The sequence below is a fragment of the Mycteria americana genome, chromosome 9 (assembly GCF_035582795.1).
Source record: "Mycteria americana isolate JAX WOST 10 ecotype Jacksonville Zoo and Gardens chromosome 9, USCA_MyAme_1.0, whole genome shotgun sequence".
In the NCBI taxonomy this organism is placed as follows: Eukaryota; Metazoa; Chordata; class Aves; order Ciconiiformes; family Ciconiidae; genus Mycteria; species Mycteria americana.
Window position 1 is genome coordinate 25,086,670 of NC_134373.1, and position 14,274 is coordinate 25,100,943.

Consider the following 14,274-nt stretch of genomic DNA (forward strand, 5'->3'; position numbering starts at 1 on the left):
CGGGGGGCAGGTGTCGGACGGGAGCGGGGGAGCCCAAGCCACGACGGGGCCGCAGTAGGAGCCGCCGGCACCCTCTGCTGCCCGGGGCGTCTCCGCCAGAGCGGCGGGCCCGGCCGAGCCCCGGCGGAGAGCGGCGGCCGGCGGAGCCCACCCGCGGCGGAGCCCACCCGCGGCGGCCGGGCGCGGCTCGGCCCGCACGCCTTCGGGGAGGGGGCTGCCGCCGGCCGGCCGCCCGCCGGGGACCCCCCTTCGCGGGAGGGAGCGGCCAGCGGGGCCCGCAGCGTGTCCCTGTGAGCCTCGGGCTAATTGGAAGCGGGACCCTCCGAGGCGTGAAGACGCGCCTGGGGAGTGCAGGTGACTCGCTTGCCACCCCCGCCTCTGCCCAGCATCAGTCTCAATTTCCCTTCCCAGGCAAGCCTGTGAGTTTCTAAAAGCCCCGGGTTTTTGCCCGGGGAGGAGCTCTCTTCTTCAGTCTTTCTTAGTATTTTCCCCTTAGCGGTTCGGACTTCAGGTATTTTACAGATCGCATCTCTTTCCAGGCGACACCAGCAGCCGGCTTCACATTCCACTGACAGTTACTGCAGCCTGGAGCACTGCATAATAAAACCAAGACCAGCATCTAATCATCTGGAGCCAGGCTGAAACTTTGCGAACTCAAATCCAGAGAAGACTAGAACCAGGATGACTTGTCAGAATGCGTATTTCAACGCTCTCAAAGCCCACGGCCATTTAGTTTTTCTGTTACTGAGCCGTGAGCTAGTTCGGTTATTTGGTGTTTCACAGAAGCCCTCATACACACACTCTCTGCAAGGAAATTATTCTAATAAAATAATTTAGGAAGCAAACAGTTCACTGTTTTACTTACAGTCGGGTTGTACAGTGCATGCAACTTTCCATACTACACCTTCTCCTTTCAGTGCTAAGAAAATAGTTTTATTAATATCGGTTCTAACTAATGTTTCCCACAGTTGTTTCACCAGTGCGCTCACCTGTCCCTTTCCCCACTGAAACCAACAGAAAGGTAATGGACTTATATAGGCAGGAGATGGGTCGAAACACAGATAAACCCTGGGAAACGCTGCCCTGAATTATGGAGCTACACCCATATAGATGCAGAGCTGCAATGAATTCAGTGGTATACTGCCAATCACATGGAAGTGCTAATATATGCCAAAAATCTTCAGTGCACAACTCCTAAACTGGTATAATAGGGGGATATGCAATGGCAGGTGGTGTTATAGAATTGTCATAGAAAGAAGGAGAGAGGTTTGCTAATACAATATGCCCGTCCTTCATGCTGACAGGTGACGAGGGGTCAAGCTGCTAATGAAGGTCTGCTCCATTGCGGCTGGAGGCTCAGACAGTGGCTGCTTGAAAACCTCTTTCTTCCTCTAAGATGGTATATGGGCTGCTGCTTTTCAGGTTACTGCATGTACACATTCTTCCAAATCCTCTGCATAGCTCCTAAAGCACTGGACAAAAATGAGGAAAGATGCCCCGAAAAACAGCCTTTTGATTATTCATGAAACATCTTAGTAAATGGAAAATTGTGCCTCCAAGTCAAACTGAGGAATGGACAGAAAGCAGGGTACCACAGCACAAGCTCACACTACAGGAGATCTGCATCTCCAACAGCTACCCTCTGCAAGAGGTACATTTGTCAAAATTAATTTAGAATATGCAAGACTCACTGGCTTGTCTCCCTGCTTACACCGGCCTTTCACGCACGTATACACTGCAGCACTGCGATAGCTTCTCTCCTGTTCTGCAGTGCCATGTTACCCACGACCTGCCAAACTATGTCTCCCTCGTGGTGTTACACGTGTGCGTGGGAGTAGATAGCAGCAAGGATGCAGAGCCCCGCTGGCGGACGAGCCCCAGGGCAGGTCCCCCCATCAGCTCCTGCCCCATCTCACCCTTGGGTGCAGTGGTGTATGCACACATTAGACAACAGCAAGGCCCAAATACAGCCCTCCTCGATGATATGCAGGGTTTTTAGTGTGAATCGCCAGAAAGCACTTCCATTTAACTGTGCAGGCAAATGTGGTTTGGTATGTCTCCATTTTCCCAGTCTGATATTCTACTGCCTACTGTGGGGGCAGAGGGAAGGCCATAAGGAGGGCAGCTGCAAAAATCTGCATGTTTCCCTCTGAAGTAAATGCATGCTAAATATACTTTGAGAGAGAGTTATTCTAAAATAGTAAATTAAAAGGCCTAAATAAGGAATTCCAAACAAAAGAAAAACCTTTGAATGGTAATGAATAAGTAAATAGAAAATTACTGGGCACAAAGTGGAAAATAAGACAATTTTATGGGCTATTTCTTTGCTATGCAAGTGAGAAGTCAAATCACTTTAAAAAAATCATCTTCAACACAAAAATATGTTATCTAGTTTTAAAATATTTGCCTGCCACAGTTGTTGCCGTTTTTTTTTAAATCCCATGAACAAAATATTGTAACACAGGAAGAGAACACTTCTGCCCAGACAAAAGAATCAAATCAGCGTAAGTACCATCCAACACTTAAACACAACAAAACACCCCAACCAGCCCTCTGCCCAAAACCCACAGTCACTCCCCAAACCCAGTTACTTGGCTTTGCCTGCTTAAAACCAAGCAGCCAACCCACCTGCCTTCCTGCAAGTGTTTCCCTCTCTAGTCAGTGGAAACTGTTCTAAATGTCATATTCCAGTTGGGACTCTTTCCATATATTTATACATACGGACAACTCGTGTACGTTCCCTTTCGCAGGAGGGAGGGTTCAAATAACCTAGAACAGCCTCTATCACTTTAATGTTTATTCTCAGAATACTGCTATTTATGACACTGCTTGTGAGAGTTGTGTCATTCAGTTATCAGCATCACTGAATTCATTTTCTTAAGGTCAATTGCCTTCTGTGGCTATTAGGCTTTGAATAATACTGAAAGGGAGCTGGCAGGGGAATTTTCAGCATTTTGGTTTTGTACATCCTCAGAATGCAGTGCTACTACAAATTTTTTTTTAATCTCAGTGAGAGTATCTGGTAATCAACAGGAGCCAAATTCCTTTAGAGAATTTTTGCTGTCCTAGCAATTAGTATCTCAGTACTTTTACAGTGGGTAGAAATAAATTTTTACCAACACTTTTCCTACACTGTTAATTCCCAGTGTCCTTTCTCAAAAAAGGCCTTCCAGAACTTAAGATAGGTTTGTAAATGTATTTTTATTATGTTGCAACAATCAAAATATATATGTACTACTGATTTCCCCCCAAATGTTAAATGAAAATGTAATACATTTTTGCCCACATTGTGTTCTTGAATGCTTTGGAATCTGTAAAGACCCTGACATGAAGAAACTGAAGCAACTGCACAATCAGAGACTGAAAGGTGTTATAGTGCTGCACTTACACTGCAAATGAAGTCAGATGTCTCCGTTTAATCAAATATAGCCTCAGTCTCTGTTTTGTGAGTATTAGAAACAATAAACAAATATACACAGAAAGCATCACAAACAGTAAATCGGTTATTTAAATACAACTGTATCCAACATAGCAGCTAAACACTGGACAATGTTTGAGGTCATCAGCACATCCACATGCTCTTCTAAATGACGTTTGGGGTCCTGAAATACAAAGGATGCCGTGAGAGAAATGACTGAAACACATCTCTGAAGTATTTCATTTACTTCAGGTCTATTCAGATTGTGAGTTAAGCAACACAGGCCAGTAATGCTCCTAAATTTTCCATTCTAACAAGACCTAGTAAATGACTGAATTTCCATTAATAAGATTTTATTAGTCCATACTATCACTCAGGTAAGTTGAGGATAGGTTTAGGAAGTAAATTTCTATCCAGCATCTGAGGAATAACCGTGACAGCTGTGAGTTTTAAGGACAACACAGAATATGTGGAATTTATTATGTATCTCACTAAGGCCAATATTTTAATCTTAGTTCTGGTACATTGCAACTTGTTTTCAGATCTTTGTACCAATGTATGTTCTAATCCTGTAAAGACTCAAGCATGATCTAACACAGTCTTTGAATAGTTGTGTTGACTGCAAGTAAATTAGCGTATTTATACCCACAAAAAAATGAAAAAATGCACAATGCTATATTCAAATGTTCTGAAAAATTGAATGCTAAGCCTGAGCAGTGTTCTGAAAATACACATCCCCACACACTATTACTCAATTGATGTGGGCATTTGTGGGCATCTGCACAGAACAATAAGATTATTTCTGGTTGAAAACCACACTCATGCACTTCTTCAGTTTCAGAATTGAGATTAAGTAATTAATCTCCAAATACTGCAAAATTATCAGGCACATTTAAAAAACATCTCCAAGCTTTACTGTAGTATTATTGTAGCATTCTTGTGTGTAAAGAAACGAAAATAGGGAAGACTATAAAATAAAATATAAAATAACGTGTGGGAATTTTAACTTTAAAAAAAATTATTGTCAAAATCTAATGAACCCATCTAAATTTACATAAAAGTGTACTAGAAAAATCTGTGTAAGCTGTCCTCATAAATAACTTTCAAAGATCATACAGTTCTCCAGTATTCTCTCTGCTCCTAGCAAATTATGCAACCTAATAGCATAGTATCTCTACTGTGAGCAGCTTTGTATATAAGTTGCATAAAAACTCACATGGAAATTACTTAACCGAACCATTTTGTAATTCAAAGAAAACTTAATAATTTTATCATGAAAAAAATTATTTTTAAAGAACTGTATCAAAATAGATTTTTTTCCATGTATGTGTAATAATTTAAACAACTAGTGAAGCTCAAGTTCTGTTTGAGATGACATCATAACCCTTAAAATACAACCCTTCTTACGTGTTTTATTTTATATATGTATTTATGTATGTGTAGGTGTGCATAAATTCCATTGTTCTGAATGCTACAGAAATACACGAGTGACTGAACAATAGTGCAGATGTGTTATGACATAGCTGCTAGAAGCTGACACATAAGAGCAATCCAGAATCCTTTGAATTCTTCTACTGCTACTAGCAATACAATGAATACTGGTTCTTTAAGGACACACTGGATATTTTTAAAGCTATTTCTTGTTTCCATTGCCCTTCTTGAATTTGAACACAACTTCTTACAAACTTGTTGTGCTCTCTTCTCCCTCACCAAAGCACATTTCCTCAACCTTTACGTTGAAATCAAATGTAGAAATAGTTTTCTGTCAAGTCTTCTATAATGACATTATATCCTGACATTGCAAAGGTATAGAATGAATTGAGTGGGTGTTTTCAGTTTCAGCTACGGTCCTAAATTGTTTTCCTTCAACAGCAATACAAAGCAATGCAGCTTACTTGCATATTGGAGCTAAGCACTGACAGTGTGTTCATGAACTGAAGATAGGGGTGAGCTGGCTCTTTAGCCATGATAATGTATAAACAACACTCCCACCTTTTTTCAATTATTACTATTTTTTAAAAGTCTGCACAGTTTTGGCCTCTGACACAGTCTTGGATATCTTTATGCCTCTTCTTGGAAAGAAGTTAAAGAAAAAAGAAAAACTACCAAATCTCAACACTGCTCCTCAGCATGTAACACAAATGCATGTAGAACACGACTTGCAGATATTCTGCTGATTGCCTATAGTCAAAAGCCTTGTTCCTTACACAACAATCTTCAACAAAAATAAATTCATTATTTGGAGCACTGAGAATATCTTGCACGTAGAACTAAAATCACCTACGCACATGTAAAAAAATTAATATTTAGAATGAACGAAGCATATCATTCCACCTCACTCTAATTCATCACACCTCACCTGCTTGCCAACATTTTTTATTGCCAGCTGTTCAGGTGTCATCTTATCTTCTTCTTCAACAGCCTGTGAAAGAAACACAGAAGAGGTCAGTGTTTCAGATTTCATTTACTTTTTCCCCAAGCCACAAGATTCTCAAAATATAATTCTCTTTCTCAAAAAAAAAAAAAAAAAAAAATCAAACAGCAACACATTTCAGAAAGTCAAAAGGAAGGGTACTTCAGCTTTTCAGCAGACGTGGTTTTAATTACTAACTGTTAGTGCAAAAGATCAAGGCAAATACTCATGAATGGTTTTATTGTCAGATATTCACAAAACTGTTTTTAAGCAAAAAACTTAAATGAGCTGTATCAATAGTTAAAGATAGTTGAAGATAGTTAAACTAGTAAAGCAGAACCAAAAATAACATTACCTACATTGTTTAAACTACTGGAAGTTTGATCTCAAATTTTTATACTGTTTAAAATCACTTATTTTAATACATTTTTATAATGTTCTGTTGCTTTCACCACAGTGTCTTTATAAGGTAAATCCACCAGCTTAACTAGTGAATGTAATATTGAATTTTGTTTTTAAGGACTTCTTAGAAGTTAAAAAAATAGCACTCATCAAGAATGACTGACGTGCTTACTACTCATAGTGCTTGTTGAGATTTAGTATTTATAAAAAATATTTCTAAGTGTAAGTGCCAGTATTAAAACAGTACAAATAACTGTGATTCCTCTTTCTTACAACACCAATAATTTCTTTATCTAAAAAGAACACTGAATTGGGCTCTAGAATGTGTTCTAAATACTTACTATCTATCTACTCGAATGATAGAGATAAATAACCTTTATTCTGCTACACTGGTCAAGTAGTCCTTGACTGAAGGAATGAAGAATACAATCAACTGCTTATTTTGATCTACAGGAATCTCATAGTCTCTTCACTAAGTAAAAATACAAAATTGATGCGATTACTCACATTTCAAAGCAAAACATGTAATTAAACACTTTGCTAGTTTAGGGCAAAAAGTTGGGTGGCAAAGCCTAAAGAGCTAATGCAACTTCACATAGAAATGATACGTAGTTGATTAATAAGAAACACAGTCTCCACAAGGCCATTAAAGCCACATTTGTGCCCAATTTAACCAAATCCCAAGAAACTCTTTGCTGAAAACAGATTATACAAATCAAATAACCAAGGTCCAAAAGAGCTCCTGCAACAATCGTTTTGTTCTTATAGTCTAGTCCTTTACAAGTAATTCTGAATAAAGCTTGTGATAATCAACTTCTTCTGAAATTAAGTAATAAATTTTTTCACTTCATAAACACAGCTACAGTTACACTATCATTATGGGATATGAATACCTTGTTATAATTCTTAGCTAATTCTAACATCTCCTTCACTACTGTTTCATTGAGTTTGCAATGTTCACTGTAGTCCTGAAGTGTCAAACCTTCCATCCAACTCTTCTTATGCAAATTTAGCAACATCTGCAAAACAAAGTCTCTTTAGAGCATTCATTGTAAAATACATTCATAATACTATGAAGATCTCTGACAGAAAAACAATTTATAATACTAAGAATGTAATAAAAAATTTACTGATCTTACATTGTTTAAATACAGGAAATACAACAACCAACTATTCTGCTAAAGCAGATGATAGATTTTGCCTAAGTTTTTAAAGATCAAACTTCTTGGACCCTAAATATGAAAATGAGGCATGGAAACCAGGGTCACATTTACTTTGACAGGAATACTTAGGTTTTTCTTCTGTAATTTTTTATTTTTGCTGTAGGTTGATGTTGTGGTTTAACTCCAGTCAGCAACTAAGCACCACACAGCTGCTTGCTCACCCTCCCCCCACCTTGCTGAGATGGGGGAGAGAATCGGGGGGGGGGGGGGGGGGGGGGGGGGGGGGAAGTAAAACCCATGGGTTGAGATAAAGATAGTTTAATAGGACAGCAGAGGAAGAGAAAATAATAATAATGATAATAATAATATACAAATCAAGTGATGCACAATGCAATTGCTCACCACCCGCTGACCAATGCCCAGCCCATCTCCGAGCAGCGATTGCTGCCCCCCAGCCAACTCCCCCAGTTTCTATACTGAGCATGAGGCCATATGGTATGGAATAGCCCTTTGGGCAGTTGGGTCAGCTGTCCTGGCTGTGCCCCCTCCCCGCTTCGTGTGCACCTGGCAGAGCGTGGGAACCTGAAAAGTCCTTGACCAGTGTAAGCACTGCTCAGCAACAACTGAAAAATCAGTGTGTTATCAACTTTATTCTCATCCTAAATCCAAAACACAGCACTATACCAGCTACTAGGAAAAAAATTAACTCTACCCCAGCCAAAATCAGGACAGTTGAGAATGCACAATTGCATTGTAGGAGAGCTAACAGAAAGGTGAATATTTTAGCTGCCAAATAAGGAATGGTTGAAGCTTCTGGCCTCCGATGAGGTAGAAAAATATTTTAATGCTTGGATTAAATGTATGAAGTAGTTATTTAGGCTTCACTGATTATCCTGAACTGTATGCAAGCAGCTGCCACAGTTGTGATGAAGTGAACTTCAAAAGCAACCAAAGCATGACTTGTGTGTGTTTGTCCTCCTACAAAGTAAACAGCCCTAAAAACAACATGATAAAGCGATGCAGAGTTTTGATGGTGATAAATGTGGGGACTATTAGAAATATCTAAAATGTTTTACTTGACACTCTGACGTCATTCTTGAAAGAGTGAAGGAATAGCTACAAAGGCAATTTCCTGATTTTCATGAATAAAGAAAGCATATTTTGTGGATCTTCTGCACACTTGAGGACTGTAGGTAGGACCCTTTCAGCAAATATTTTCAGCTTGCCTTCAATTTGTGAACATTTACTACAGACATCTTTGAGAACCCATAAGCCCTGTAATTGCTATCACCTGAATAAAAGTGCCTGTTTCATCCTATGTACAGCTTCCAAAGAAACCTGGCTTTGGAACATATGAACTGACTTGAAAGTTTGTGTCATAATTTGTATTAGCAAGATCTTAGTTGCAGGCAAACTGCATATGGACAGTTTAGCTAGGCTATCCTGCCTCACGAAAGATGTGTGGAGATAGTTGCTGCCTCACAGATTAAAGTTTCCCTAACTCGGTCAAGATTATTCTCCTACTTGCAAAGGTAATAGCTTATATATGTAAAACCATTAAAGAAAAACACACACTTGGAACTTGAGAAAAGACTGGATTGGCCACACTGTTGTATTTGAATGGAAACAATAACCTCCAGAAGCTTCACAGACATTTCCTGAGAGCACTGGTTTTGTTGAATCTGTTACTCTTCTCAGTAACAGTGAGGTCTTGAAAGACTAATACTGTCCTAAGAAGGGTTATGCATTTCACAAATTCTTTTCAACTCCCTGATTTGCATGCATATTCTTCCATTATTCAAAGTCAGGGTTTTATTTTATTACTTCTAGTCCTCTAAAAGTCAAAATTAAGTGAGAAAACTATTCTGATCATTTCGTCATAAACTCCAACTCTGAGATCAATTTATAACCCTAACAAGGCCATGAACATACACAGGCATAACTGAGGACAGAATCTGGCTTTTCTGTAGATAAATAAGCTTTTTTTCTTTTTTTTGGTTTGTTTTCCTCATTGAGACTGTCAAGCTAGATTTTACTTGCAACTGAGGAAGTTTGACACAAAAGTAACTGACAATATTTGTTGTCAGTAACAACAGTATTTTTTCTGTAAATGCAGGACATCACTACTTCCTGATATTCAGTGAAGTCCTGGGGAGCTCCGTTCATACCACCTGGAAGCACCTTCTGTCAAAGTTATTATAGCAAATAAAAACCTGAGATTCCTTAGTTATACAATTCGGTTTTGGAAAATACGGTCTTCTAGCTTCAGGAATTCCAGCCCGTAAAAACCTAAGGCAGCTAGTATGTCTTTCAGCTTCATCACTGAAAACTCGAAACTTTGCAGAAACTTGTTAAGTGCAGAGAACAGCCTGAGGACTTTCCATAAAACGTGGACAAACATCCTCTGAATAAAAGCTAAAACAATTACCTTCTGTTCTAGTTCATTCTTCCTGTAGTTGATGGTGATGGAATAGTAATGTCTGTTTAGTCCATGAATAAGTGCCTGTAAAATTCAGGGAAAAGTTTGCATAAAAATTACCCACCATTGAAATGAAGAAATATTAGAAGGGAAGAGTTCCTTTAAATACAGCCATCCTCAAGCATCACTTAAATACGAGAAAAACCACAAAGAAACAAATACACAGAGACTATAACTAGGTATCAAGTAAATATACCTGTTCCTATTTCTCTTTCAATGTTCGTTAACTGACAGTTATACTTTCTATTTCTAAACCACAGATTTTTTCACACAGTAACAACTATCAGAGGAAAAAGCAGTAACTGCCTGCAAACATTTGACCGATACATATGCACAAACATATTTATCTCAACTCCTTCCTCTCTCAACAAATTCGGTTATCACTTCTATTAAAATATAAGGCTCTTTCTGCTACAAACAAAAGAATGTTGGCTATCTATTTATTTACAACCACTGCCAACATTCCCAAGTTCATTCTCTAAGGTACAATACAAAGAGAGTAGCTGAAGCAGTGATTAAACATGTCAGGTATCAGTTAGACTATGTGCACCAAATTAACCTTGGACATTAAAGCAATTTTGTTTTTTAACTTTAAATGGAAAAAAAAAGCGCCCCTCATTATAATTATGCCCTTTGCAAATTTGTCCTTAAACTTGTATGTCACAATCTGATCAACTGAGACTAGGTTAAGTGACACCTATATGCATGTATCTTCTATTTTGCTCATGTGCATTATAGACTTTTTTTGACATTTATGACTTACGGGTGAGTTGGATTAATATTTAGGGGGGTGGGGAGGTTAAGAAAATTCTATGATAAATCCTCATCACAAGTAAAATCATCTATTTTTCAAATAAAATTTTACATATGAAGCATACATTTAGAAATGATAAATCATACATAAAATATGCAGAATTAGTGGTAAATATTTGTTTCTATCATTCCACCATTCTTTAGAGCTATACAGAATGAATGTGTATATGCATCTTATGCAACTTAATATTTCAGCATTCCAAAATTATCTGTATGAAAGCTGAAAATATTCTCATACATACATTTAAAACAGATTTCTTTTGCAAATGCATATACAAAGATACAAAACTACTTGAATGGTTACATTTACGAGAACCAGCAGTTACAGATAACCGTTACTTGTGCCACTTATTATAATTAAAATTGTAAAATACAGGTTTTATCATCAATAAAGTAATTGATGGTTGAAACTATTAGCAATAAGTAGTTTTCACTGCCATTTTCGTATCCCATTTTCTTATCTTATATTCAATCAAAATGATTGCATATGAGGTTTTGGGGCTTGTGTTTAAACTCAGTTGTAGATATTTAGGGAGTTTTCTAAAGCTCCTAAACTTTGACAAACATCTTTGCCTTCCCCCCCGTCCTCTTTCTTTCTTCTCCCCTTCCAAAATTACTCTTTAAAAGAGTAGACAAATGTAAAAGGTAAACAACTGTTCCACTTCAAACCTGAACAGTAGTTGTAGTTTAGCCACTGCAACAGGTTAAATTAAAATCCATAAAACACTAAAGCAAAGCTTGTTCTTCACGTGTCTTGTTTCAAATGGAAACCATCATTCCAACAAGCCTTACAAATTAGATGCACAAAGAGCAAGTAAAAAAAGCTGTTGATAAGGGAACACAAGAAAAACCACAAAAAAGGAACTAAGTCAAGCCACGTACTATTCTTATTTCTGAGATTTTAAGGAATGTCTTAAAATCCCTGCTTCTAGCCCAGCTGAAATCAATATTGAAGTTTGCTGCTGACCTCGACTGGGTCAGAATTTTATTCACAACCTTAGAATAAAAGCAAAACAACACTGCAAGAGCCTTTGCAGTTTTAAGAACAGAGTATCATTTTATCATTTTAAACTATGATTTTTAGCTTAACAGTGACATTTGCAACAGCTCACTGCCAACTTGCAAAAAAACAGCACAAACAAAAAATACCCACTCTAACAACAGAAACCCAAAACTCCCATGGCCAAAATACGCCACGCTGTAGTGACAGTGATCTTAAAATAATGAAATTGAACAATACTACAGGGGTTTACAAGGGAGGTCATTACACACAGCCCAGAAAAGCCCAGTTAGAAAAGCCCTGAAACATGCAAGCATGGGCTTGCCTACATCCAATCAAGAGTATTAGCTGCTTATTTCATACTCATTATAGTTCGCAGTTTTTACCAATGCAAACATCAAAAGTAAAACACAACAACCTCCTGAAGCAGACACTCTTTAATTGTCTGATTTTTTTGGCTGGCATTTTTATAAATAGTAAAGGGTTTCAATGTAATAAAAAACAACTAATCTTTTGAAAGACAGGGGTATGGTGATCTAGTAACTCCCAAAGAATGGCTCTCTTACAGCAGAAGTTTAGCCCTTATTTCAGTTCTACTATGACTAGTGTACGGTCTTTTTCTTGGATGTTTATCTAGAAAATATTACTTTTATTGTTCAAGTAACAGATCAAAAGAGCAGGAATTAGGCTTTATGGTTGTAAATACACATGCTTTTTAGAATGCATAGTAAGGGAAAAAAGTTTTCTGGAGAGAAAAAAAGGAAAAAACATCAAGGCAGAAGAATGACATAGATAAAAGCATTAATCACTCCAGAGGATACTTGTTTCAGGACAGAAGCTATTTCTCAAAATAAAGGTTTGCTTCGTTGAAGACCAGCAGTTTTGTCTTACTAGTGAAAGTCAAGGTCAGAAATCAAACTTTGAATATTTAAGTTTCACAAATACTTGCAAAGAAATATAAGACAGCATACTCAAAAGAAGCATTACAGTTGAAGCTGATCAAACATACTATTCATCCATTGAATCTCTTACTCCACCATTTTTTCAGCAAATTACTGCATTACATAAAAATCACAGATTATTTAAGACACAAGGTTAAATCTAGATGACATATTAAGCAAGAACCTATATAAGCATATAGTAGAAAGACAAGATCATTAATGAAGTGGGAGCTTTTTCCATAATTTGCTTCAGAAAAAATTATCTTTAGGAAAGCCGAGATGTTAATAAGCAGCAGTTTTTCAATTGCAGTACTGAAAACAGTACCTATCTTGCATCACATGGTATGACAGCAACTGTCACTTTTAAAAGTTTGCATTTCCGTAAATCTGTACTTTAACCTTTGCTGTACGTACTTATGCAAGCATTCCCACTTAGGTAGCTAATTTAGGGCTCAATTTTAAACTCTTCACATATATAACTCCATTGATGAATCACATCAGTTATAAATGCATGCAGGTAAATACTATACAGAGAACAATAAACCATTTGTAGCTTACTGTTTTTAGATACCTTTCCACAAAATTGCTGAATAAATCTTGCAATTTACAAGATTATCAACACTGGGTTTACCTGGATAGATGGCTTGTTTAAGTGACCCAGATTTGAAGTTGTTTGTCTTGGTTCATGTCCCAAGACCATCATATTAGCATTGATCAATCTGAAGGCATCAATAACAACCTGTAAAAACAAGATGTCAAGTCAATTCTTTTTAGAAAATGCAACTAATAGTGCCAAGCAACAGTGGACAAGGCACAACCAACTCTCATCTGTTTTTGGCCTTTATCCAGAAAATCATTTAATTATAATATTAATAAAAAACAGCCTCCCGCTGGTGATGCTATCAGCACACTACACTACCTTGTATTGTAAGGTGACACCAATTATTACCTTTTCCATGGAGCTGTAAGTTTTATATACATGATATCATCATATAGCATTGAATTTTTATGTACGCTTACTCTAAGCTTCAAAGGTATGCATATGTTTGTCACCTAAATCTTATCCAATCAAAATGAATGACAGAGAGAGACTAAAACTGAAAGTGAGCACAAGCTAAGGGACCGAGTCTAAAGCCCAGTCCTGTCACATCAATTATACTACCACAATACTTGAAATGACAACAAAATTATAGCCAGCAAGGAACTTGCCCTATGTATTCCCTTCTAGTCAGATGCTTTTTGCTTCTTGTGACTACGAAAGGGTCTATAAACTGCCTGATGGATTAAAAAGTCCTTGTCAGTGTCATGCTCAGGAGTAAAAAATACAGTAAAAGAAAACCAAGGTCATTTATGATTTAAAGGTACACAGTAGGTAGCATTCAGTGCTATTTCATTGCAAATAAAGAAAAACCATCACTGATTTTTTATTCTGTCCTGTGCTGAATTTGTCTATGAAAATCTTAGGATTTCATGGCTCCATACAATAAAACCCACACCCCTATCCAACACCTATGTGAGCTGAAACAGAACTGAGAACACACCAACAATATATTCAAAACCACTCTTACTGGGTACTCGCCATTACAGATTTGTAATTGCAAGATAAGATTTCTCATTTAGGCCCCGGTCTTTTAACTGGACTGGT

General features: G+C 37.7%; 1 protein-coding gene across 1 annotated transcript in view; it reads right to left on the reverse strand.

Moving 5' to 3' along the window:
* Positions 1–3,175: 3,175 nt before the first annotated feature.
* Positions 3,176–14,274, reverse strand: part of PSMD14 (proteasome 26S subunit, non-ATPase 14) — a 49,378-nt gene continuing 38,279 nt past the window's right edge. Inside the window, exons 9-13 of the mRNA XM_075511888.1 lie at positions 13,261–13,368; positions 9,825–9,899; positions 7,127–7,252; positions 5,778–5,840; positions 3,176–3,602 (exon numbers count right to left, since the gene is read on the reverse strand). Coding sequence (XP_075368003.1) covers positions 3,504–3,602; positions 5,778–5,840; positions 7,127–7,252; positions 9,825–9,899; positions 13,261–13,368 — 471 coding nt within the window. The 3' untranslated portion in view covers positions 3,176–3,503. The remainder of the gene's footprint in view (positions 3,603–5,777; positions 5,841–7,126; positions 7,253–9,824; positions 9,900–13,260; positions 13,369–14,274) is intronic.